General features: G+C 42.2%; 1 protein-coding gene across 3 annotated transcripts; it reads left to right on the top strand.

The window, feature by feature from the left end:
* Window positions 1-113: 113 nt before the first annotated feature.
* On the top strand, window positions 114-23,141 carry dnajc6 (DnaJ (Hsp40) homolog, subfamily C, member 6). 3 transcript variants are annotated; one of them, XM_066692043.1, is made up of 19 exons: window positions 114-298; window positions 4,577-4,703; window positions 7,584-7,734; window positions 10,331-10,380; window positions 11,222-11,370; window positions 11,599-11,721; window positions 12,065-12,198; window positions 12,424-12,618; window positions 13,105-13,222; window positions 13,626-13,705; window positions 13,913-14,106; window positions 15,161-15,574; window positions 15,896-16,042; window positions 16,581-16,676; window positions 16,889-17,023; window positions 17,224-17,535; window positions 17,913-18,061; window positions 18,262-18,438; window positions 18,610-23,141. In XM_066692043.1, exons 2-19 carry the CDS (start codon window positions 4,691-4,693, stop codon window positions 18,709-18,711), a joined length of 2,739 nt encoding a protein of 912 aa, XP_066548140.1. In that variant the 5' UTR covers window positions 114-298; window positions 4,577-4,690; the 3' UTR covers window positions 18,712-23,141. The 3 variants fall into 3 exon arrangements, with proteins under 3 accessions (XP_066548140.1, XP_066548139.1, XP_066548138.1); XM_066692042.1 differs by lacking the exon at window positions 114-298 and having other exon boundaries at window positions 4,207-4,703; window positions 7,599-7,734; XM_066692041.1 differs by lacking the exon at window positions 114-298 and having other exon boundaries at window positions 4,207-4,703.
* Window positions 23,142-23,358: the final 217 nt, after the last annotated feature.

Genomic DNA, 23,358 nt, shown 5'->3' with positions numbered 1-23,358 from the left:
CAATGACACTAATGAACAGTGTTGCTCGTCCAGCTCCCGCTCCGCTCCGCGTTTTCCCGCATATGTGCATCGCCGGCTGGCAGCCCTTGTGGTTTTACAGTGTGATGCTATACAATAATCCTGCGATCATACTGTACAATTGCCATCCGTGCACCGGTGCCGGGGTTGATGGCACAGATTCGCCGCGGTGACCTTTGACTGGCCGTGGATGACAAACCAAAGGTCAGCATTTCACACAGCAGCTTGTTCCGCTGAAGAAGAGCAGTGAAGAGGAGAATGAGAGAAAGCGCTCAGACAGGTATGTTATCTGCGGAGGCTTGTTGCAATGCTGCTGTTACATTATTAGATACCTCTAATATTGCATGCAATGATGCTGCATTAAATACAAAACCCTTCTATGGAGATTTATAACGCATGCTTTTCGACAGCAATGGCTATATATAGGATAAAGCCCTGCACAGCTATAGGCACAAATAAGGGAAATTGAATATAGACAAACCGCTGTGGATGGGATTCGTTTTTCTCGTGATGGGATATAAAACATTGTTTGCTTGAACTGTTTTATTCTGCATATTCTGAATTACATATATTTTGCATTGGAACAGAAAGATGCTGAGCGCCTGCGTTTAGTCAATGTAATATAATGTTTCTGCTGACTGACACTCAGGCCTGTCAACAAGGGGCAATTGAATATGCGATGATGCAAACATTGTTTTTAATTGAATTTTCAGCATTAAGAATATTACTAAGCAAACACACGCACACATATATATTGAAATTAAGCCATTTCGTGCTGTGTTTTTCGACATCTTATTTGCACCGCAGAACACAGCAGCTTGTGAGTTGAAGCCCCATCTTGATCTTGAAGTCAGATGCACATTCATATTTTAATTTCAGTTTTAATATCAATTTCATGTAAGATCCACACAGCTTTGAAGGGTCTCGTTATTATTAGATATGATTAGGACTTGCCATGCATTCATTGATGTCCCCGCTTTGAAGCTACAATGTGATGATATGAGCTCGATATGGAATAAATTTGAGCCCCTGGGAATAAATGCCCCCAGTGAGCCGTCCTGCGTGTCGTGCTCTGACGTTTTTATGAGCATCACGGCACAGAGGAGGATGCTGATAGTGTCCATGTAGTATCCCTGGTCAAAGATCTCCATTTAAAATATCATTTGACTGTGTTGTAGATGGCCCTTGATCTGTAGAGAGAATGATTGATTCATTCGGGGCTGCGTTTCGTCCTTGAATTTTAACGCCTGGCTTCGATGGTGACGTACCTGCGCCAACGCATCCCCAAATTATGGGCATTAGCTTGTCAGCTGTGTGTTGGAACTGGCCGGATGCCATCACTTTATACTGACTTTTAGTCAGATGAAATGCAAAGCCTGAGATTGATGCCTGTGCTTGTCCCTGATTGGAGGCTGGAAACCACTCTATATTCTCCACTGTAGAGCTGAATTTATTATTATTACATTTATTAGAAGACAATATATCCCATTATTTGTACATACAGTTCCCCATTTATACAGCTGCTGGTATAGGTGGTGGTATAGCCTAGATCTATATTTTGTTATGTCACAATGATGTAAACTAAGATAATGGTTTTGAAGTGATTTTGACTTTGATTTTGAAAAAAAGTAATGTCGTCTGACTGCAAATAAACTGTGCTACAGCGTGATTACAAGTGGGTCATATCTGAAGTGAACATGCTTATACACGCTGTGGGAACATCACAGTATCGTGTAGATTTCTAACCGATCTACCCAAGGAAATGATTGCCTGTTTTATTGCGTCTCATATACACATTAACTAGTTGATGTTCCATTAAGATACAAAAGGTGTTTTCTATGTCTGTGTAAAAGACTGTGAAACATTAAACTGAAGATCTTTCTGTGTTAGGTTATAGGTTGATTTGTACGTTTTTTTGGCTATGATAACAAAGGTCGTTGTTGCTCTGACTCTTACTCTGACAGTTGTCATGTGAGGAATCAGTCTTCATGGGTAACACAGAGACCTCAGGAACATGCAGTCAGTCATGTGTGGGATCTCAACATGGTTTCACGACGTTGAGTAAAGATAAAGTAGCTGAACCAGTTCTCAAGGACGTTTGTGTCATCTCCACAAAGCTAAGATTGTTTGCATTGAAATATGGAGAACTCTCTCTAGGAATATTGGATGCATCTAAATCACCACATTACCATCTTCCTTTTCTGGTGGTTGTAGCTGTTGTTCATAGCTGTGTTGGCACAATAATTGCAATGCTTTTTTGCTTGGATTCTTATTGTATTAGTGCAGAGATCACATGTTTCAGGGCAGCTGTGCTAATGATGAAGTAACAGTATTATTCCCTTTAGTGTGTAGCCTATATCTTGTCCATACTTGTCCAACATATTTGGGAATTGCACCAAACCACTGTGAAGTTCTCTTCAATGGTGAATGTTTTTTTAAGCCTTGCCTCTCCCTGTACTAGCACTGATTGCTGTGGATAGACTTGATTTCCCGGACTTAATTCCTTATCCTCGCGATATAAGGGGCACTGCAGTTGCCAAGGAATTAAATCTAGGAAGTAAGTGAGGTTTTGGAAGCCAAGATGCTGAAATAGAAGGTAAATCTTCCTGCAGTGTCTAGGCCCTTAATTAGGAAGCCAACCCAACTGGATCTCCTGACAAAGCAGTATATTGAGCAGCACGGTGCTGACTAATATACTTCAGGTCATTTCTGTATCCAGCTATATATTAGGCTCTTAAGACATCATGGCCTTTAATGAAGTGACAGTGTAGCTGGCTGTAGAGCAGAAGAGCAGTTCTCATAAAAGAAGAACAATCATTATAATCATTTAGATCTTGTGCCCATACATGACGTGTCATTTTTGTGCTTGTGAAAGGATTTTGATACAGACCAATGGAAAATTACGTTTTCCAGCCAAAGATCAAGTGCGGTTCTGCCGATAGCCGGAGCTGTCAAGGACTAGCGTTGTCTGTAAATGTAAAGCATTTGACCAGAGTCAGGGTGAGGGCTGGGCGATGGCTGCTGGCCAAACAGAGGATGCACGGATCAAGGTTTACCACCGAAGTCGGTCAGACACTGCCACCTCAGTCAAATAGTCAAAGCAGGGCACACGGCACATTCCTGGGCTGGCATAGCTTGAATTTCTGTGGTCTTGCTGAACAGCCTTCATTATTTACCAACCATATTGATGTTGAGGGAGACCAGCAGGATGACTATTTTAGGTCCCAACTGAATGGCTGGGTGTTTGAGAGGGGGAGTGGCAAACCTCAGAGGAAGTCTCATAATTGGCGAGTGGTTGTGAATCTCTGTCTTGAACCATAAAATAGAAATGAACAGGGATTTATTTATTTATTATTGATGGAAAAAAATATAAAGTGTGGATAGTACCAGCCAAAAATAAGACCATTTCGTTATTTATGAGTAACACATTTAGAAAGTATAATATTAATATTCATTACTCAATAGGTTTGTTTGTATCCTCATTTATTGACCACATTGACATGATATTGGTTAGTATTATATGCAACAGTTATGAGATATCGGGCTTGAAGATGCAGCTTTCACTTTTCCACAAACAATCAGTGTGGTTATGCATTTCTAAATCATATTCTGATCAGTGAAAATATTAATTCACACATCCAAAGAAAGAAACATAAGGACGTTTATGAAAACTCTGAAATACTGTTAATTACAGTTTTGAAGCACTATTTGATTTGCAGTCGGCTGCAGTTTGTTGTTTCAAATTGCTCAGGTTAACGATACATTTTGCTGGATGACTCTGGAAGTGTTTTTTTGTGTGTATGTGAAGTGTGTGAAGCACCTGTGTCATTAATTCACAGCACCGCTTCGATCTCCCGGATGCAATACGATATAAAGCACATCCAGATCAGCAGAATCTGTTTGTTCTTATGGGGTTATGGAGTTCAGTTTGTAGGTAAACACCCATTGCAAGCGTTAAAATGCAGTGTCTGTCTGAACCTGTAAGACTTTAATCTCCTTAAGGTTGAATTGCAATTGAAGAATGTGTCTTCGTGTTGGACTGGGTGTCGTCAACATGACTTGGGGGAATATAATACCTGGGATATTCACCAAAACAACCATACCTCACCCAAGTGAAATGGTTTTGATGGGGACATGGATACAAAGGTGAACCAAAAAGAGACACAACTCCAAACAGGCAGTCTTTAGGCACCTCTGGCTGCCATGCTAGTGTCAGGATTGGCTTGGAGCCAGAAGAAAGCCCTGAAAGGACCCATTAACTCAGAAGGGGGAGCAAGCTGGTTTGTATGTGCCATGAAGTAAATGCAGTCCCGGTGACGGGCTTTTTCATTGGCAGAAGGAGAAGGGGGGACCAGCCTTGAGCAGGGAGAGAGGGAGAGAGAGAGAGAGAGAGAGAGAGAGAGAGGGAGAGGGAGAAAAAAGCCCTTTGCAAGGAGATGTGCATTGCTTGTGCCGCTTTTACATGTGATTTGCAAATACGGTCCCTGTGCTCATGAGCCTGCTAGGAGGCTACAAGAAAAAGACGACCGGTAGTTACGATGGCTATGAATCTTTGCAGCTGGTCGACAGCAGCGGTGACTTCAATAACGGGGAGACGAGCTCGGCGGCGGCGGCGGCGGCGGCGGACCCAGCAGCGAAGGGAGGCCCGGGCGGACAGGAGGCCTGCAGCACCATGGACAGCTCAGGTAAGACAGCGGCGACGCAGGGGCTGGGGTTGGGCTGCGTTCACGCACAGAGGATGCGTGCCTGGGAATGAGCCATGCATTCGTGCTGTTTTTATTTGATTGTGTCTTTATCGTTTCATATGTGCGTTTGCATTTTCACCGCTGTGCATTATTTGAACAGAGAGAGAGAGAGAGAGAGAGAGAAACGGTGGCTGTCTACAACGCGCTAATGAAGGGGATTTAAAAAGAAATACCTTAATATCAACTATTGCCCTTCAATGCACAAGCTTTATTGGTGGTCAGTGCTATAGGGGCACGTGTTTGGAGGTTAAAACGTGTTTAATATTAAATGCGGTGAGAGAAGTTGATTTGCAAGAAGCGCAGTTGGTGCATGCATTTATAGAGGCGTCTGCTTTGTGTTCTTTACCAACCCTTAGGAACCGGGGTGGAGGTGTGTGTCTGAGCTTTTGTTTCTTTAAAGGGTTGATTGGATGAGTTGTTTCTGATATCTGAGGCAGGTAGGGAGACCCCTTAGTGAGCTGGCAGGAGCAGACAGTGGTTCGGAGGGAGTTTCACTGCAATGCACTGAAAAATGAGGAGGCCTTTGGGACTCAGCCCATTTGAAATCTAAATGCAAGCCAGCGGTGAGGGAATGGTGTCGGTTGAGCTTGTGCCTGAGATCCTGTCTGCATGGGCCGATTCCTCGAGCTATTTAGAGAGTGATTAAGTCTTCACAAATTAAACATAGCTTCACACCATCTACAGTCAAATAATTAACAAGGGCTTAGAAATATTCTAGGAGGCAAAGCAGTCTTTAGAAATAATATCTGCAGCAGCAAACAGATGGGGTAACCATTCCTAGACACTTGAGAGGCACTTTTTAATTTGATTTTCTTAAAGTTGAAGACAACAGGCACTATTGCTGAGTTGCAATTCTGAAAATGACATTTACTTAATTGGTGTTTTGTCATTGAATTCCAACAGTGAGACAGTGAGACAGAGAGACGTTTTCTGATTATATATCTATTTTCTTTAGGTTTTTTTGGGTGCTGTTATCTGACACCAGCATATAATTATGGAAAAAAATACATTTACATTTCTTGTAATTTTTATTGAAACTCACGGAACTATTAAGCGGAAGACTCTTCATATATTCATGCTGTCTCAATTAATAATTTAGGTGTTAAATGCAGAGGACATAATTTGTCTTTGCAGGCTGAAATGAAGTCTGCCGTGGAGAAATCAGAATATACCGTTCATTAGTTTAAATCTGGACAAGAAAAAAGAAGCCCATTACATTAACTACAAGATATCTGTAACCAGTAGATTATAATAGTTCTTTAGGAAATGGACAGCACACACTTAGATGTACTTAAAATAATACAATGAAATTCTAACATTGAATGCAATATATTTATTTCACAGCAGAGTTCATGTGAAGATTTTAAGTTAACAAAATTTTCTTATCAGTTTAATTTTATTACACTTGAATACATTTCTGGTCTTCAAAATGTCAGGGAGAACCACTTAATGGACTTATGTTGTGTAGCAATGCTATCATTATACTAGTATAGTATTAGGATCATATGGTATGCTTATGGTACGCTTTCTGGTTATGACTTTAACGTTTCAAGACTGGGTTTGACTTTGTTTTATGTGAAATGCATGTCAGTGAGTCTTTGTTCTGAGGTCGAGCTGTGGTTAAAGCAGCTGTTGTTCCCACGGTCTATATATGGAGACCTGTGATGTTTCAGTCGAAGTGTGTATACAGATGTCTCTGCAGATGTGTACCTGAAAGCCTCTTTTAACTGATAAAACGTGCCTTATCTCTGCCTGCAGACAACCTGGCTGGGCAGCACCAGAGCCCAACATTGTGTTAGTGCTACAACCCTGGCAGGAGATATGTGGTCTTGAGGGGAAAAATAAGCTTCCTTTATTCTCATTTCAGAAAGCAGAGACCCATCCATAAAGCACTAAAGTAATAACTGTACAGCAGAGAACTAAAGCGTTTATGTTAATTCATTTCAGTCATGTTTGTCTGTGACTTAGACAGCGGTCTGAAGACTTCACCTAGTCATATACAGACTAAGACAAATCTGAATTAAAAGTCTGTTGACAACTTTCTCCAGAAAACCTTAAATACGACCACTGTGTATCACCTTCTGTTGTTACTTGTGGCATTTGAAGGCAAAGCAATGTCTTGTCAATTGGGCAACTCTGTCCCCTGTGGTCAAGCTGGCTAGAGTAGAAAAACATGGGGTGGATTGGTTCAACACGAGCGAATGGATCCGATGGGGAGAAATAGTCATGAGGAAGAGACATGTCAGAATACAGGAGAACTCTGTGGATTGGAGGGATTGCTCAGTGTCCCTCCTGTGTATAGGGTGCAAAATGCATTACAATTTCTCTTGCCCCGTATGAAAATGTATGGCTGATGTAATCGGGAAGACGATGATGAATTTTTTAGAATCGCCCAGACTGCCGAGCACACACTCTCACTCGCTGTATCCATGCAGGAGAACCTGAGACAGCGTGAGTCATGCAGAGAGGTGACTTCACCCAACCATTCCTCCCCTGCTTGTGCCGGTGTTGTAATGCCCTGTGGTTGTTCGAATGTTCTCCTCAAAATGCAGCAGTTCATTTGCGAACCCCAACCTCCTTTCCGCAGCTTTTTTCACCGGGTAAACAACAGGCTAGTCTTTACCAGGCAGTGCCAAGCTTCTGGTAGATGTTTTCACACCGGAGACATCTCTGTTGAGCAGCAAAATAGTTGGGTGGAAAGTTCTCACGGAATCTTCATGAAAGGCTGTGCTGTGTTGTATCGTTGGTGTGTCTCTTGTCAGTGTTTGTGGGTGTCCGTGTCGTGTGTGTTTATAAGTCGTCAAATCTGATCACTTGAAGGTACTTCATCTCCAGATATGGAGGCCAACTACGGGGGAGGTCTGCTGGATATGGTGAAAGGAGGAGCAGGCCGGCTTTTCAGCAACCTGAAGGACAACCTGAAAGACACTCTGAAGGACACTTCTTCCAAAGTTATGCATTCAGTAGCAAGGTAGGTCCAAGTTGGTTCATTTTCTCTTTTTTTGTCTTGAGATGTTTGCAGATCCATTGATGGGAGGCATCTTGAGATCCAAATGATCGGCTTCTAATATGTGGGGTGTTTCTTCCTCTAGTTCTGATTACTGTGAGAAGCTGTTAGGTTTAATGCTTCAAATGCACCTGCCAGGTTTGGTAAATACTAATCACACTAAAAGCTCGTGTTAGACACAATGGGCAAACATGCTTTTTCTAGTTGCTGTGAGCTGCAATGAAGGCATCACATAATCCCTGAAATATTAGTGAGAGTGAGAGTGACAACAGCTGCAGTTCTTTGTGGATTGTCTTTGTACCGTTTCCTGAAAATACACAAGGTTGAGCATCTTTCTGCTGATGTATCCATATAATTGTTGTATTGTATAACATAATTTCATGTTGCTCACAGTGAGGGAGATGGCTGACATTCCCTCTTAGAATGTGTCTCGACTATCTGACACGCAGACATGGAACTGCATACTGAGGCTTTTCAACAATGCAGAACCCAGAAACTAAAAAAACAAAACAGATGCTGAAGAGAAAGCAGACCCAAACAAAACAGTGGCGATCAGACCCCGTGTGCGTGAGTCGTGACTGAGGGCTGTTGTGCTGTAGCCGGTGCCTGGCGGTACTTCTCTCTGAGGGGCTGGAGGCCGTGAGGTTTGCACAAAGGGACCTGTGTGTGTGTGAGAGAGAGAGAGAGTGGGGGAGAAGGCCTCCAGACTAGGAAAGGGGGATGTCCCTGTAGAGAGGCCGTGTCTCCGGCGCTGATGTACAGATGCCCTTGGCAGTGCAGGAACTCTGCAGAAGAAAGTGCTGATCTGTTTGGTCTGTCACCGCTCTCAAGCCCAGTTATTATTAGTGATGGTCGATTATCGGATGGACAGACGGTGGACGGTCTCTTCCCACTCACTTCTTATTTGTCGTTGTTTTAGTTTTTTTAAACCCCACAAAGCAACTCAACAAGACATTTAAGCCAGAGTCTGCAACATCTCAATCATGTGATCTTCTAATGACATAAAGACATGTTTTTCGCAAGTTCCCTTGCGTGGGATCCCTGAGCCGAAGAGAATGATATAGCATTTACAATCTGGATAAAGAGAAGGTCCTTTTCTTGGTCTATTTTCAGATGCGCACCTGCAGCTTTCAGGCCGAAGGGCAGTACGTCTACAAGTACTGTTTTAGGTCACATATTTACATTTGAGATGTTTCGTATTATAAGGCAGAGCTTTGAAAGTGGAATCTCTCACACTATTATGTATTGGAAATCTGTGATATTGTGTATCCTCTCTAAATATTGAACGACAGAAATAATTAAATAAAAAGGTATGCCATTTAATTATATACCCACAAGTAATGGTTGATTACATATATAGAATAGGTTGGTAAAGACACAAACTAGGCATTCATAGAGCTTTTACACATCCTAGACACTGCTTAAGGTATTTGTGCTGCCCTTAAATGAACTTTGTGAAGCCTCTCCTTACAGTAAAAAAGCAGTATTTTTTCTTGCCAGCTGCATTAGGTTTGGTTTAGTGCCACGAATTATCCTCACTGTCTGCTTTTTCTTCTTCTTGTTCTTTGAGGCGTGAGAGAGATTAATAGAATACAGTTTTTCCTCGGCATGGAGAATAATCTTACAGAAACTCATAAATCAGTCGGCGGACAAACTGTATTTTGTGTTTCATGGCCGAAGTGTGCAGTGACCTCTGAAGAAAGCTTTTTTCTCTTTACTATAACACCTTCCCCTTTGGCAGCCTCTCGGGTCTCCTGGCCAGGAATTGGGTGGGGTTTGAAAGCAGCAATTTGTATTTTCGCTTCAGAGTTTGCAGGCTGTTTCGTCTCTGCTGGGAAGACAGGGTTGTAGGGAGAATTATTTATTCTTTGCACCTTGGATGTGTCTGTGTATCGCAGGTGGGAGAGTTGTGGTGATTAGTAATGCAAACAAGATTGTCCCGTATTTACATTTCAAGCCGGGAACTGCAGCATCAGGCTTTGAAGAAGTTATGAGTAAAATAAATCCTCCGGGAACTTCAAATGCCTGTAACACAGCCGAGCTGCACCCACAGACAGATGCGGCGAAGCGACTTTCCTGCAAAACATACGTCACTGAGAAAGAAACGACTTGTGTGGAACCCACTGAATCCCAAACATTGACAAGCCTCTTAAAGTCCATCGGGTATGGGGGTAGTCACAGCTGAAGGTCACGCGTTTCACACACGAGTCATATGAAATAAGCACCAATCGATAGCGATGTTCAGAGATGCTGTGGTTCTAGAGGATGTAATTTTACCGTCTCTTCACGAGCTAAGTGTACAGGCCAAGCCTCGCCTCACATCCCTCTTAATACCCCTGAACCGAAGTGCAAATAACATTGTGCCTTCCAGTTATCTCCTTATGTGGACTCATACCCTCTTAACAATTCTTAACAGCTTACTGGGGTGGATTGTCTGTTGCATAATAAAGATTTCCTGTGTGACAGTTCGTTCACACACACGTCAAGGCAACACAAGACTTCCACCCCAAAATTGTGTGTAGTATTTTAATTTTCGTGTATTTTGTTGTCTGCGTTTCAGTTATGCAAAAGGAGAGCTTGACATTTCTTACATCACATCACGCATTATAGGTAAGTATATATAGATTATATATATGTGTGTGTATATATATATGTATTTATGTGTAATTATATGTATGATTTATGTATAAACAGAAAAAATTATTTGAAGTTCTTGCTGTGCTTTCTTACAACCTCAGCTGAACTCATACTCAGTGCAGTGTCACCCATAGCATATAAAACCAGGATGAGTTGAAATAAATACTTAATCTGTATGGTCCAAAAGACATAAGAACTCAACCTCATCGGCCAAAATTAACACAATGTGTGTGTGTATATATATATATATATATATATATATATATATATATAATTATCAAGTGTTGTTTTATGTCCTGTGATTCATATTGTATGTGAAGCAATGTGAAGTCATGTTTTTGGACATCGTGAGTTTGTGTAGTTTTCCCCAAACTCTCATTGCACCCAAGAAAGCAACAATAGCCCAGGCTTTCCTGGTCCCAACGTGGGAGTCTAAATTGCTCTGAGTCTTAAACCCCGGTGAGCTTTACCTCTCGCTGGATACAGAGCCGCCAACTGGCCCCAGATTAAGCGGACACTTTGAGACCGGATGTGTTTCATGAGCGATCTCTACGCTGACATGAGCTGATGTGTGACCAGAGTGGCCGAATCACTTAGTCTGCTCACTTTTTGCCAGCAGAGGCTTACATTATTGATCAGACCACGTGAACCGTGAAGCGCTGTCCGGCCCAACAAAATGTAAATTAATGACGGCAAAAAAATCTGGGAGCGAAGCCTTGAGCTTTTCTTTTCCGGTGTTATGACGTTATGACGTTATGACCTCGTTCGCGGCGCTGCCGCCCGCCACTAAGTCCCGTCTTGCTCTCACACCCAGTGATGTCATACCCCGCCGAAGCTGTGGAGATTGGCTACAGGAATCACATCGAAGATGTCCGCTCGTTCTTGGACTCCAGGCACATGGACCACTACACCGTCTTCAACCTGTCCCAGAAGCTCTACCGCAGTGCCAAGTTTCATAACAGGGTGAGTAATTGAACGGCACAGTCAAACCACACATTCATCATGTATGTGTTCTCAATGTGTGCTCGGCTTAATCTGTGGTGACAGTCTGACGTTTTTCCCAGTAAAAACATTCAAAGAGTGCTATCAGGTGTTTATAAAAGGCCCATCCCACACACGTGCGAGACTGGGTTTTTGACGGTGTAGGGAGGTATTGAAATCTCAAGAAGCAACGTGTCTTTTACCTGTTAGGTGTCGGAGTGCAGTTGGCCGGCCCGGCAGGCGCCCAGTCTACACAACCTCTTCGCCGTGTGTAAAAACATGCACAACTGGCTCAAGCAGAACCCCAAGAATGTGTGTGTCATCCACTGCATGGTAAGAAGAGATCTCGGCATGTTTTTTATTTTTCTCTGCTTCGTTGCCTCTTGGCTCCCCGTACCTTGTCTCTGATTCAGATGTCCTATTTGCTATCACAGCTGCTTCAGACAATGTGTGAAAAAACACAACCTACTGTAGTATATCTATTGTAGACAAAACTGGAAACATGTATGTTGTGTTTAATTCTGTTCAATATCTTCCTTACGAACTATCTGCATTGCTTTTTTGTGCGAAGAAAATGGCTTAAGTCCCTGTTCGTGCTGCTTTCGGTGTCTGCAAAGCACAGCATCTGCATATACTGTATACTTGATCAACTTTCTTTTCCATACTATTGTCTAAGGATGGCCGGGCTGCCTCGGGGGTTCTGGTCTGTGCAATGTTCTGCTTCTGTCATCTCTTCAACCACCCAGTTCCTGCCATGCAGCTACTCCACTCCAAGCGACCCGGCTCGGGTTTATGGCCCTCTCACCGAAGGTACCGAACCGGCTTGCGTTGACAATGGAGGCTAGAATCTGCTATTTTGGCTCCATTTCTTATTTTTCTGGTTGGTAGCATAGATTATAAATGTAATACTGTGTATAATCAATAATTTAGTGTCTGCTTTAGTAATGATCTTTATAAAATCACCAGGGATGTGTAAGCAAGGCTTCTGTGTTGGTTTAGAGATCTGGTTTGATGCGCCATTGTTTCCCGTTGCAGATATATCGGTTACGTGTGCAGCATGGTGTCGGAGAAGCCCACGCTGCCTCACTCCAAGCCCCTCATTATAAAATCAGTCACTCTGAGTCCTGTCCCCTGCTTCAATAAACAACGCAGCGGCTGCCGGCCTTTCTGTGACATCCTCATCGGAGAGACGAAGATCTTCTCCACCGCGCAGGACTATGAACGGATGAGGTGAGCCGAGAGTTGTGTCCGCGATAAATAAGCCAGTATCCCGTTGCCGGTGAGGTGCAGGAAATTATAAGCCATCAACTGAAATAACAAATTAACTTGGAATCGGAGATGGCAACTGAGATATAGAGTAGCTTTTATGAAGGAAAAAAACAACCACAACAAAGCAGTAGAATGTGATAAATCTTATGTTCGCTCCAATGGAAAAATAAGTTGTAGTATTTATAACAGGAGGGAACATAATATGGTACAGTGTTTTATTACCTGTCTGATTTCATGTAATGACGGTCTACTTTTGAGGTTTAATTGTGGTGAAAGAGCAGACATAGAAGTGAAATCAATGCGTTTCTCGGAGCTGTGAGCTGCTGGCAAACACATAATCACATTCTGTGCAAGGACTGCCTCTCTATCTCGTATATATTTCACAAGAATGTAAGTTGCGTTATCGAGGTAACGTGTGTGTGGATGTCCCGGCTGTTTATCCCACAGAGAGCACCGGGTCCAGGAGGGGAAGGTGGTGATTCCTCTTGGTGTCAGTGCCCACGGAGACGTGGTGGTCTCGGTCTGTCACATGAGATCAACGATTGGGGGTCGGCTGCAGGCGAAGGTGAGAAAAGCAAGTTTCCCTGTGCCTGTTGGGAGGATCTTTTTCCCTTTTGAAGGAGCAGAGTGTGTTGAAGGCACAGAATTTGTGGCGTTCATTTAGTGGGCACTGATTTGTTTCCATCGAGCCAAACTGAAGCCATGTTTCTCTTTTGAAAAATAGGCAAATAAATTTGATATCTCAGTTCTTTTTGTGTTGCTTCTGTTAGATTTTGTATACAAATATTTTGCCTTCTCTAAAATGTTCTTACAAATAGACACCTATTGTCTATAATATTGTAAAGCTTTAACAATATAGCCTGAAGCCGGGGCCAGCAATGTCGACTCACACAGAGACTCTTTCCAAATTCGTAGAAAGAGCAACAGAAAGAACAGAATTTAATAGCTGCTGTTAATCTTCTTTTCAGGTGACCAACACACAGATATTCCAGATACAGTTCCACACTGGTTTCATTGCTCCAGGGACGACCGTGTTAAAGTTTACAAAGTGAGTCTCTTCTCTTTCACTATTCCTCAATAAACCTCTTTAGCTCCTGGGTCTGCAAACACCTGCATCAGGGGCTACCAAGGTTTTTCAACCGAGGGCCACATGATCAGACATCCATATGTGTGCGGGCCGCATTCATTCTTTGCCTATAACAATGGCAAAGTATCGTTTGCTGGCATGACACCTGTCCGTGTTTCCTGTTCTCAGGCCGGAGCTGGACGCCTGCGACTCCCCGGAGAAGTATCCCCAGCTCTTCCATGTAGTGCTGGAAATCGAGGTGGAGAGTGAGGACAAACAGAAGGACCTCACCCCCCCGTGGGAGCAGTACCCGACCAAAGACCTGAGCCCCAACATCCTCTTCTCCTGCTACCAGGAGCACCAGGACGCCTTGGCTGTCGTAGGTAAGAGACGGATGTCCGGACAGGGTTTTAATAACCTTCATCACTGAATCAGTAACTCCATTGAACAAGAAACATAAATATGAGCTATTCCATGTAACTCTATTTCTCTATGTAGGTGTTGGAGCACACCTCGATAACCGTGTTTTCGGCTAAAGTTTTTTTGATGTGTTCAAATAAAAAATGAAGTATTTTTGTGTGGCAGCGATGTGCAGTTAAGAAGCCAATCTGAGGCAATCTTCTGGTATGATTTCACTTATTGTCCAGTTGCTATTTGTGTCTTCTGCGTACAAACGCGACACTGATTGTGCTGAATGAGTTCCTGGGCCATTAAAATAATATCCTTTTCTTGTTTAATTCAATTTCATTCTTTCCTAATGAGACAAAATGGACACGGAGGTTTTCGAAGGTAAGAGTGTAGTGCAGGAAATAGGAATCAACAGTGAGAGACCATTAGGGTAGTTAAATGTGACCTTAAGGCTGTTTATGACAGTTTCACTTGATGTCTGTAGAAAGTGTGAGGCTTGTAGAGCTAGTTTGCTACCTTCACAATACAGTGCAGGGCTCATGTCATCCAAAGATATTTTATAGGGCAGTTTATGTCAACAAATTCCTTGTGAAAATCGGACATAACTTCCCAAAAATTTGGCAGATTTCGTACGATTCCAATATGTAGGTGGGATTTTTTATAGTATTCAAGAAACAACTAATTCAGTAACTAATCTTATAGCTTTTGAAGCTGACAGAGTTGCTGAGAGTTAAACGACAGGACAAAGTGCTGCTTTCCAAATTGTTTATGTATTGAGGGATTCATAATTCATGGGTGCTTTTGTATCTTAAAAGGCAGCAGTATTTGCCCTGATTTCATTGCACAGATGGCACTGCACTGTATTGTAGAATCTTGTACAAGTTTCTAAGTAGCAAGAACGCCCAATTTATTGAAAGTGGAGAAACAAGAATCAACGACCCTTTGGAAAATGGCGTTTTAAAGAAAGGGGTCATAACTACCAAAAAAGGTATTGTTTTAAGAAGCACGTCTCCGTTCCCCCTCCTCCAGACCCCAGCAGGGCTCAGTCGGGCCCGGAGGACCGCGCGGCGCAGGGGAACGAGGAGAGCGAACCCTCGGACGACGAACTGCTCTCCCTCTCCAGCCAGCAGAGCAACACCAGCAACGAGAAGCCCGGTGTGCCGCCGCCGCAGGGCACGCCCAAGGGGGGCAAGAAGCAGGAGTCTCCGGCACCACCACCCCCCCTGGCCGAAGACGTGGACCTGCTGGGTCTGGACGGGGCCGCCGGAAAGCAGGCCTTCGCTGCCCCGCCTCCACCCACCAACACCGACCTGCTGAGTGACCTGTTTGGGTCCGACGCCGCCACGGGGGGGCAGCCTGACAGCAAGCCAGCCTCGGCCCAGTCGACCCCCCGTAAATCGGCGGTGTCTTCTTCCCCGTCCCCTTCCCCCCGCCCTGGAGAAGGTAACTCGGGCCTCTGTTTATATTCACTTTCATGATCAGTTAACTCCTTAAATCTTTTTCCTGTTAATTTTATAAAGCCAAACTGGAATTATCCTACCTAACACTAAAATGTTTTTTTAATAGTATTGTTAAGTGTCTCATTGGGTAATAAATCACATCATCTTTTGAATTAATTAGACCTTGGGATGATGTCACTGGGAATGATGTCATCAGGATGATGTCATGCACAAAATAAAGTACCCTGAACGACAGGATTTCCAAGTTTGCTTTAGCTACATATGTTATTACATTGAAAGTAATTTGCATTATTGGTTTGAACAGGTTTTGATCCATTTGGGTCCAGTCCCAAACCCCAGGGCCAGGAGTTTTTGGGCCCGTTCCTGGCAACAGGTAACGCTGGGCAGACTGACCCCTTCCTGCATGTGACACGGTCCTCCTCTCCCACTCCTCTGAGCACGGGCAACATGGGTAAGGCATGAGACTCTGTGCTGCACTCGCTCTGATGCATTTAAACATGTATGTAACTCTCAGGATGCCTGTAAGATTTTGCCCAGAGCCTCTGTTCGAAGTGTGGGATATGAAGGCATGTATTGACCCTGCTTGCTGTCAGGTTGTGTATCCAATCTGTGTGAAATGTTTGTATTTTCAACTTTCTTTTGTTTACTTCTGTCAGGATAATTTCAGTGAAAACTCATGCAGCCTTTTCAGCTATTTACCATTACTAATCTGAGCTCTATAAAGTGGCATGGCTTATTCAGGCCTCAGCTGCTGTTCAGAGGCATGCGACTGCCCCCCCCCCCCCTGCCATTGCTTATTTTGAAATGGTTTTCTGGCCTTGAAGCACTAAGTAAAGTAGCTCCAGATGGTTTCCTGGCTGTGTGGGTTTGTGGGTTAAAAATACTCCAAATGTAATCCGAAGCCCCACCTCAACTCCCAGCAATATTGGATACCCCAGCTGTACCTCGGGAAGATCATGCCAAGCACATGTCTCTGTGTTGTCCTGTAGGTAGGACCTCTCCAGTTCCTCCCACTACGCCCACCGTCAACATCCAGCAGCAAAACCTGATGGGAGGATGGGAGTGGAACAAGCCAGCAGCGCCAGGTAACACGCAAGACTTCCTCTTAGTGGCTGTACTTTCTCAGTCACTGTAGTCCAAAGTGATGTTACTATTGTGCGTCAGCTTGGCCTTGACCTGCTCTGTGGGCTCTTTGCTCCCCAGTTCTGCCCTGTGACCCGCATCCAAATGAGTCCAGCCACAAACGGGAGGGCTTGGACCTGTCGCTGATCTTGTGTGTGAATGTATCTTTTCTCAGGAGGCTATGGCATGGGAAGCAAGTCCGCCAGCACCAGTCCCACAGGCTCCGTCCACAGCACCCCCACGCATCAGCCAAAGCCCAACACCTTGGACCCCTTTGCAGACCTGGGGGCTCTTGGTGCTAATTTAGGAGGTAACCCTTTCATTGTTGCTATTTTGCGATAGTGTTTTGATAAGATACCATTGTTATATCTTTGCCAGTAGTGCCATGTTGCTCCTCGCTCTGTGCAAGTTTTGAAGGCCAGGCTGATGAGGAAGCTCTTGCACTGTAGTCCTGCCAGTACTGATTTTCTTCTCCAAAATCCTTGTAACTCCTCAGTAATCACCCAACAGGTGGCTCTGGATTCTCCAGCAAGCCCACCACCCCCACGGGCACCGGGGGCATGTTCCCACCCATGGGCTCCCCACAGAAGCCGTCCCCCCAGCACACCGCGGGAGGCTCCTGGCAGCAGAGCCCTGGCTACGCCTGGCCACAGGGCGGGGCGGGGTGGCAAGGGCAGCAGGGCAAACCTGCTGCCGCTGCCACAGCCACTGCCCCGCCACCCATGCCCCACTCGTCCCCTCAAAACAGGCCCAACTACAACGTCAGCTTCGCCAGCATGAGCGGTGCCCCCGGCGCCGGCGTGAAGCAGCCAGCCAACTTTGGTGAGTCAAAAACAGCATCGGCTTACCAGTCCGGGATCGCGTTCCCGGGACACAAAGGGACGGATCGGGTTTGCCCTGGCACCTGCACAGTGGTATTTCTTAATCCTGATGTTTAGACTGTTACAGTGCGAGTCTGTTCATATAATACACCAGCCAGGGAAACAGAAACATGATACACCCCAAATGTCTTATAAAAGAGTCTTGTTTGGTCAGGAAGTTGTTGTTTTTTGTTTTTATTCCAAAGTATGCGGGTATTTTATGATGTGAAATGCAGTTGTACAGATTGTACAGCTTGAAATACCAGCAAGAACCTGAATGAATGGGTGAAAAATAAAACAAGACTTCAATTAACATCTCTTTGGCTTTACTTTGCTCAGGGACCAAACCTAAAAAGGCAGATGCTAACTTTGATGACTTGCTGTCCGGACAAGGCTTCTCTGCCAGCAAGGAGAAGAAGGGCCCAAGGACAATAGCAGAGATGAGAAAGGAGGAGATGGCCAAGGAGATGGACCCTGAAAGGCTCAAGGTGAGACGTTGGCATTTAATTTGTATTTTCGGACGAGAAAGGCAGGCAGTGAAGAGGCAAGCCCACTGCCTCCTGCTGGGGTCCAAGTCTAGAGACTGTGAGCAGTTCCATTTGAGCTTGACTGTCCCTGCCTTTGACTGTCCCTGCCCTTGACTATCCTTGCGCATGACCGTCCTGTGTTTGTCACAAACGTTGTGCAGATTCTGGAGTGGATCGAAGGGAAGGAGAGGAACATCCGAGCTCTGCTGTCCACGATGCACACCGTCCTTTGGGAGGGAGAGACCAAGTGGAAGCCCATTGGCATGGCTGACCTGGTGACCCCAGAACAGGTGAAGAAGGTCTATCGTAGAGCTGTCCTCGTGGTCCACCCGGATAAGGTGAGTCTCGGGTTAGGGAGAGAGGAGAAACCAATTCAGTCTTGTGTTTTTGACGTTCCCCACATCCTGAAAGACTTATGTTTAATGCTGTGTAGATTGAGGTGCATGTTTTAAAGTTGAGCACAAAAGATATATGTATGTAATAAAATATCTCCTCTTCCTTTTTTGAAGGCTACCGGGCAGCCGTATGAACAATATGCCAAGATGATTTTTATGGAATTGAATGATGCCTGGTCAGAATTTGATAGCCAAGGACAAAAGCCACTGTATTGAAATGCAACAAAGTCCAAGCCCTCCCGATGATTTGCTCTCCCTTCAGATCTGTGCTGTGATTCCTCTTATTTTTTTAATTCTTATTATCGTCACTTGTCACGTGGGTTCCTTTCCATAGCGACGTTGGTATACAGATTTAACTGTTTAGATGTAAACCTCAGACTCACCCATTCAACTGGTGCACATTGTCAAATGGAAAATGTTAAGGTTGTCTTGTACAGAACACTTTTGAGAGAAACTTGAACACACAAAAAAGGAAAACAGGGTGGTCCAGCATCGATGAGACATTCACTGATGGTCAGTGAAAGATCTTTGTCCACAATACCATTCACTTATTATGTTTTAATGTTTGAAATAAGGTGCTTTGGGCTGAACTTTAAACAGGTTTTCAATATGATAAAGAGAGTTGAATAGGGGCTTGAAGGAGTGAGCTATACTCCATTACAGGTATTCACTCTAATGGTTATGAACTCGGCAGGACAATAAAATAAAACACACTTTCGACAGCTGCATGCAGAGACAAATTAGTTTCACATTTGCACAGAGTCCCCTCTGACTTCAGCTTGTATTATGTGCGGTACATTACTCCCAAGGAAATCCTGCATCAGCGATAATTAAATGAAAGATCAAATGATAGATTTAATTTTTCTCACTCTGGAAGGCAGCTGGCCGTGGTGATTTAACACGGAAAGCATGCGGCCGCCAAGAGCAGATGATGATAAATACACACTTAGCGATGGGCGAACACAACCCCCACACGGAGGTTATAAACTGCGTAGTGGAAAAGTGAAATGAAATAAACTGACGTTGAGTTATTTGCCTTATTTAGTTTTAACTTTTGAGACGGTTCCTCGATGGCCTGAACCATCTCAAAAGTTAAAACTAAATAAGGCAAATAACTCAGCGTCAGTTTGAGACCTGTGGGGAATGGAGAATATTCCCATGTCATTTTGTTTTTTCATTGGCATTCAAAACAGTAAAACGGTGAGTAACCATTCCTACACGCTCCTATCTTTGAAGACCTTTGGCATCCTTCCCGTCTCCCTGTGTGGAGAATAATATACAGCATCTGAATCATCAAATTTGTGTACCTGGCTTTTACATCTGCCTGCTGACGAGCATTAGAAATGAACCTCTAGGCTCTACACATGATGGGACATGAAGATAATTTAGGCATACCGAACAGTGTATCATAGATCCTACGCCCACTATTTCTACAATTCAAGACTGGGAGATTTTCCAAGGCTTCTGTCAGGTGACCTTGTCTGCAGATGTCTCATCCATAGTGAACCACCCTGGAAATGTTTGCTTTCTTTTTAGAAAAGCCTCTATATTATTTTATTACGAAACTGTATTTTCTTTTGCTTATTAATGATCTGTAATCACCACAGGTTGAGGTGTACTGTATCGATGAGAAGCTGTTTACATGAAAAGATGAGTTTATCAATGTTTATAGCTTTAAATACAATTCCAGCGATTACAAATGCATCACATTGAATTGAGTAAATTGACCAAAATATTTCCTTCAGGTGTGTTTTTGCCCTGCAGAAGTAGAGGTAACCTAAGCTGTTGTAAACAGAGGGAGTTTGTTTTTAATTCAGATTTTAGTTGTTATTTTTCTTTTCTTTTTTAACAGTCTCTTTGTATTTGAGTGCATGAAGCGAATGAATGAATGCAGTCTTCATGGAGTCGTACAATTACCCTAAAATTACTTCCTGAAGCCGGTTTCAAGAGACTGCATCCAGAGAAGTGCTTAACCTGCTCTTGGTCCCAAATTCTGGGTTATTAAAGTGCCAAGCTGGTTTAGACATTTTGTGACGGCTCAACATAAATATATATAATGACCAAATAAAAAGTTTTTCCTCATCTCAAACTGTCCAATAGAAACATGTAGCCTATCGCGGTGTGATTTATTGTCAGAAGCCACTAAGTTGACAGGTTTGTAATTAATGATTCATGGGTAAGTCAGAATTATAGTTGGTCTATTCTTGTTAAAACAAAATATCAGCTGATCCCATATTTGACTGAGGATGTCAACTGGTTAGAAGTAAAGACCTCTAGGAAACAAAAACACTATTTGTGATTGGTGGCTGATGTAACATTTTGATTGAAGGCAGGCATAGCAGACATTAATGAAAAATGAACTAATATCTATCTAAACAACATATTAGACTAGAATTTCAAGCATGGAAGAAGATAAAAACCCACCACTAACAAATAAGCAAGAAAATCATTACAAGAATCAATTGTAACCATTCCTGCAACTACTTTAGGAGTAAAGTTAGGATCAGATGTGGCAAGGATATATATATATATATAAATATATATATATATATATATATATATATATATATATATATATATATATATATATATAATCTTGTCAACCCAATTTAAACAAATTAAATAATTCTCATAGTAATGAAATGCACCAAACTGATGTGGCTGGAATAGCAATTGATTTGTTAGAACAACTGACTGTCTTCTATTAACAAAGATTCAACCCACGAATAAAACAAATTAAATCTTTCTAATTTAATTAGTTTAACTGTTGAAAAGTCTAAAACAGTTGAATGAAAGTACTGTTATTCAGCTGAGATAACTGGCAAGGCTCTGTTTCTTCATAAAATGGAATTCCGAGTTAATTAACTATTTATTTATTTATTTATTTAATAAAATGTATTATTTATTTTAATCAATAACTGCAGCTCTTGTGTTTTAAACTTCATTCTATTTATTTCATTAAGCTCTTAGCCTTATGAAACATTTGTGAAAAGTGTTTTTTGTCTTTTGTTTCTACTTCTGGCAGATTAGTCACATTTACGCTATAATGAAGCGTAATTCTCTTCTCTATTGAAATTGAGAAACTTCCATTCAATAAAGCGGATGACTGGAGTTCATTGTAATATACTGACGTGAACTTGTTATGTTTACAGAAGTCTCTCAAGGACATTCCTTAAAGGCAGTCTTTTTATTACATTTTTGAAAATAAATCCCTGGTACATGGAAACAATTTTACAGGTAGCACTGAACTATTAGTCCAGCCTAGTATTACACCTTGTGGAGAAATATTTCTGTCCTAAACAATCTGGTCAACACTGTCACGGTGAAATTGTCAAAGCACGTGTGTTTTCTGTGTGTTTGTTTTTCCCATACATTTTTTTCCTATTTTAAATATTTGCTGAAACAATGAATGGTCACAAAATATAATTTATTTTAAGATGCTACAAATATTTTATTTAGCGATATATTTTCCTTTAATAGATGATAACTTTATATCTTTATTTATGGAGACATGTTATTCCATGAAGGCTATTTTAGTTTAATTAAAAATAATATACATTATTGCTTTAATGAAACTATGAAATCTGGTTTCTATTGTTAAAAAATTGTGATATTCCATTTGTTTTCTTGAATAGTCATTTGAAAAGGAAATTCGGCCAGTGAAGCCTCTAATATCTTTCAGAACTGTTGAGCTGTGTGCTGTAAAGAGACACTGACATGAGAAATATCAATACATGTACTGTATAAACCCCAACGCTTATTTTGTGTGAATATGATAATGTTTGTTTTGGCACTTTTATGAAAACACCTATGTTGTAAGAGAGAAAAATGTCGGTATGTACCTGGGCCTGAGCTTATAATAATTATAGCATCAGTATAAGTATGCAGAAGTCTTTTGGAAATATAGTCAAATACATTTAGCTAAATTCCCTTCTATGATTAAGTGCATCCACAGGAGAACACAATTAAGCATTTTTACTTACTAAATGTAAATAAATAGTTCAGGAATAACAGCGAAATCCACTAAGAGACAGTTATTAAAATATATTTTGCATGTACAATATTAAACGTTATCACATTAGGTACTTCAAATGCCTGTTGGTGTGTTGGCACAATGGTACAATGTTAGGAAAAGGTATTTGTCTTATAATATGTAAAATGTAACTCTTGTCAATGGATAATAGTGGATTCCTCCTGTTATTCACAGACTATTTAATTTCATTAGTGAATAATGTTTAATAAATGCCAAACAGAGAAGGGATAGTACTACTGCAGCATTTATGATTAAGTGAAGAGTATACATAGACCTATCAAGTAACCTGTCGTAATCTATACAGTGCACAGAAAGTCACAGTGACTGGACTTGTTTTAGAAAGTACACCCCCCCTGTTTACTGAACATGTGTGTCTTTTGAAATGTACAGCGATGTTCAAGCTAACCTTGACATATTGGATGTGTACTATTCAAAACAATTATTGTGAGAAGGTGGTGAGTTTTTGATACAATTATGTGTTTGCTTGTCTGCTGTAAAAGTATTACTGAAACGTGGAGTCTGTTCCTGTGATTTGTTGGTTCCGTTACCCATTCCAACCTGTACATATTAATGAGGTGCAATGCACAAATCAATAAAAAGGTGAAAAATGTAAGCATGTTCTCCATTCACTCATTTCAAAAATGTATTAATTGAACACTTTCACCTTGGATAGAAGCTTCAAAATCAAATAATTAAATTTTCCAATCATTATTATCCTTATTATATGTTATCCTATATTTTAAAAAACGAATTGCATTCCTGTATCTGTTTTTTTACATCATTTTGGTGACATCATTATTATTCATAACTGATTCGGTATGTTTTGTATA

Source organism: Amia ocellicauda, chromosome 19, assembly GCF_036373705.1.
Source record: "Amia ocellicauda isolate fAmiCal2 chromosome 19, fAmiCal2.hap1, whole genome shotgun sequence".
NCBI lineage: Eukaryota > Metazoa > Chordata > Actinopteri > Amiiformes > Amiidae > Amia > Amia ocellicauda.
The sequence above is the reverse complement of the archived record's forward strand: the minus strand, read 5'-3'. Positions and strand labels throughout refer to the sequence as shown.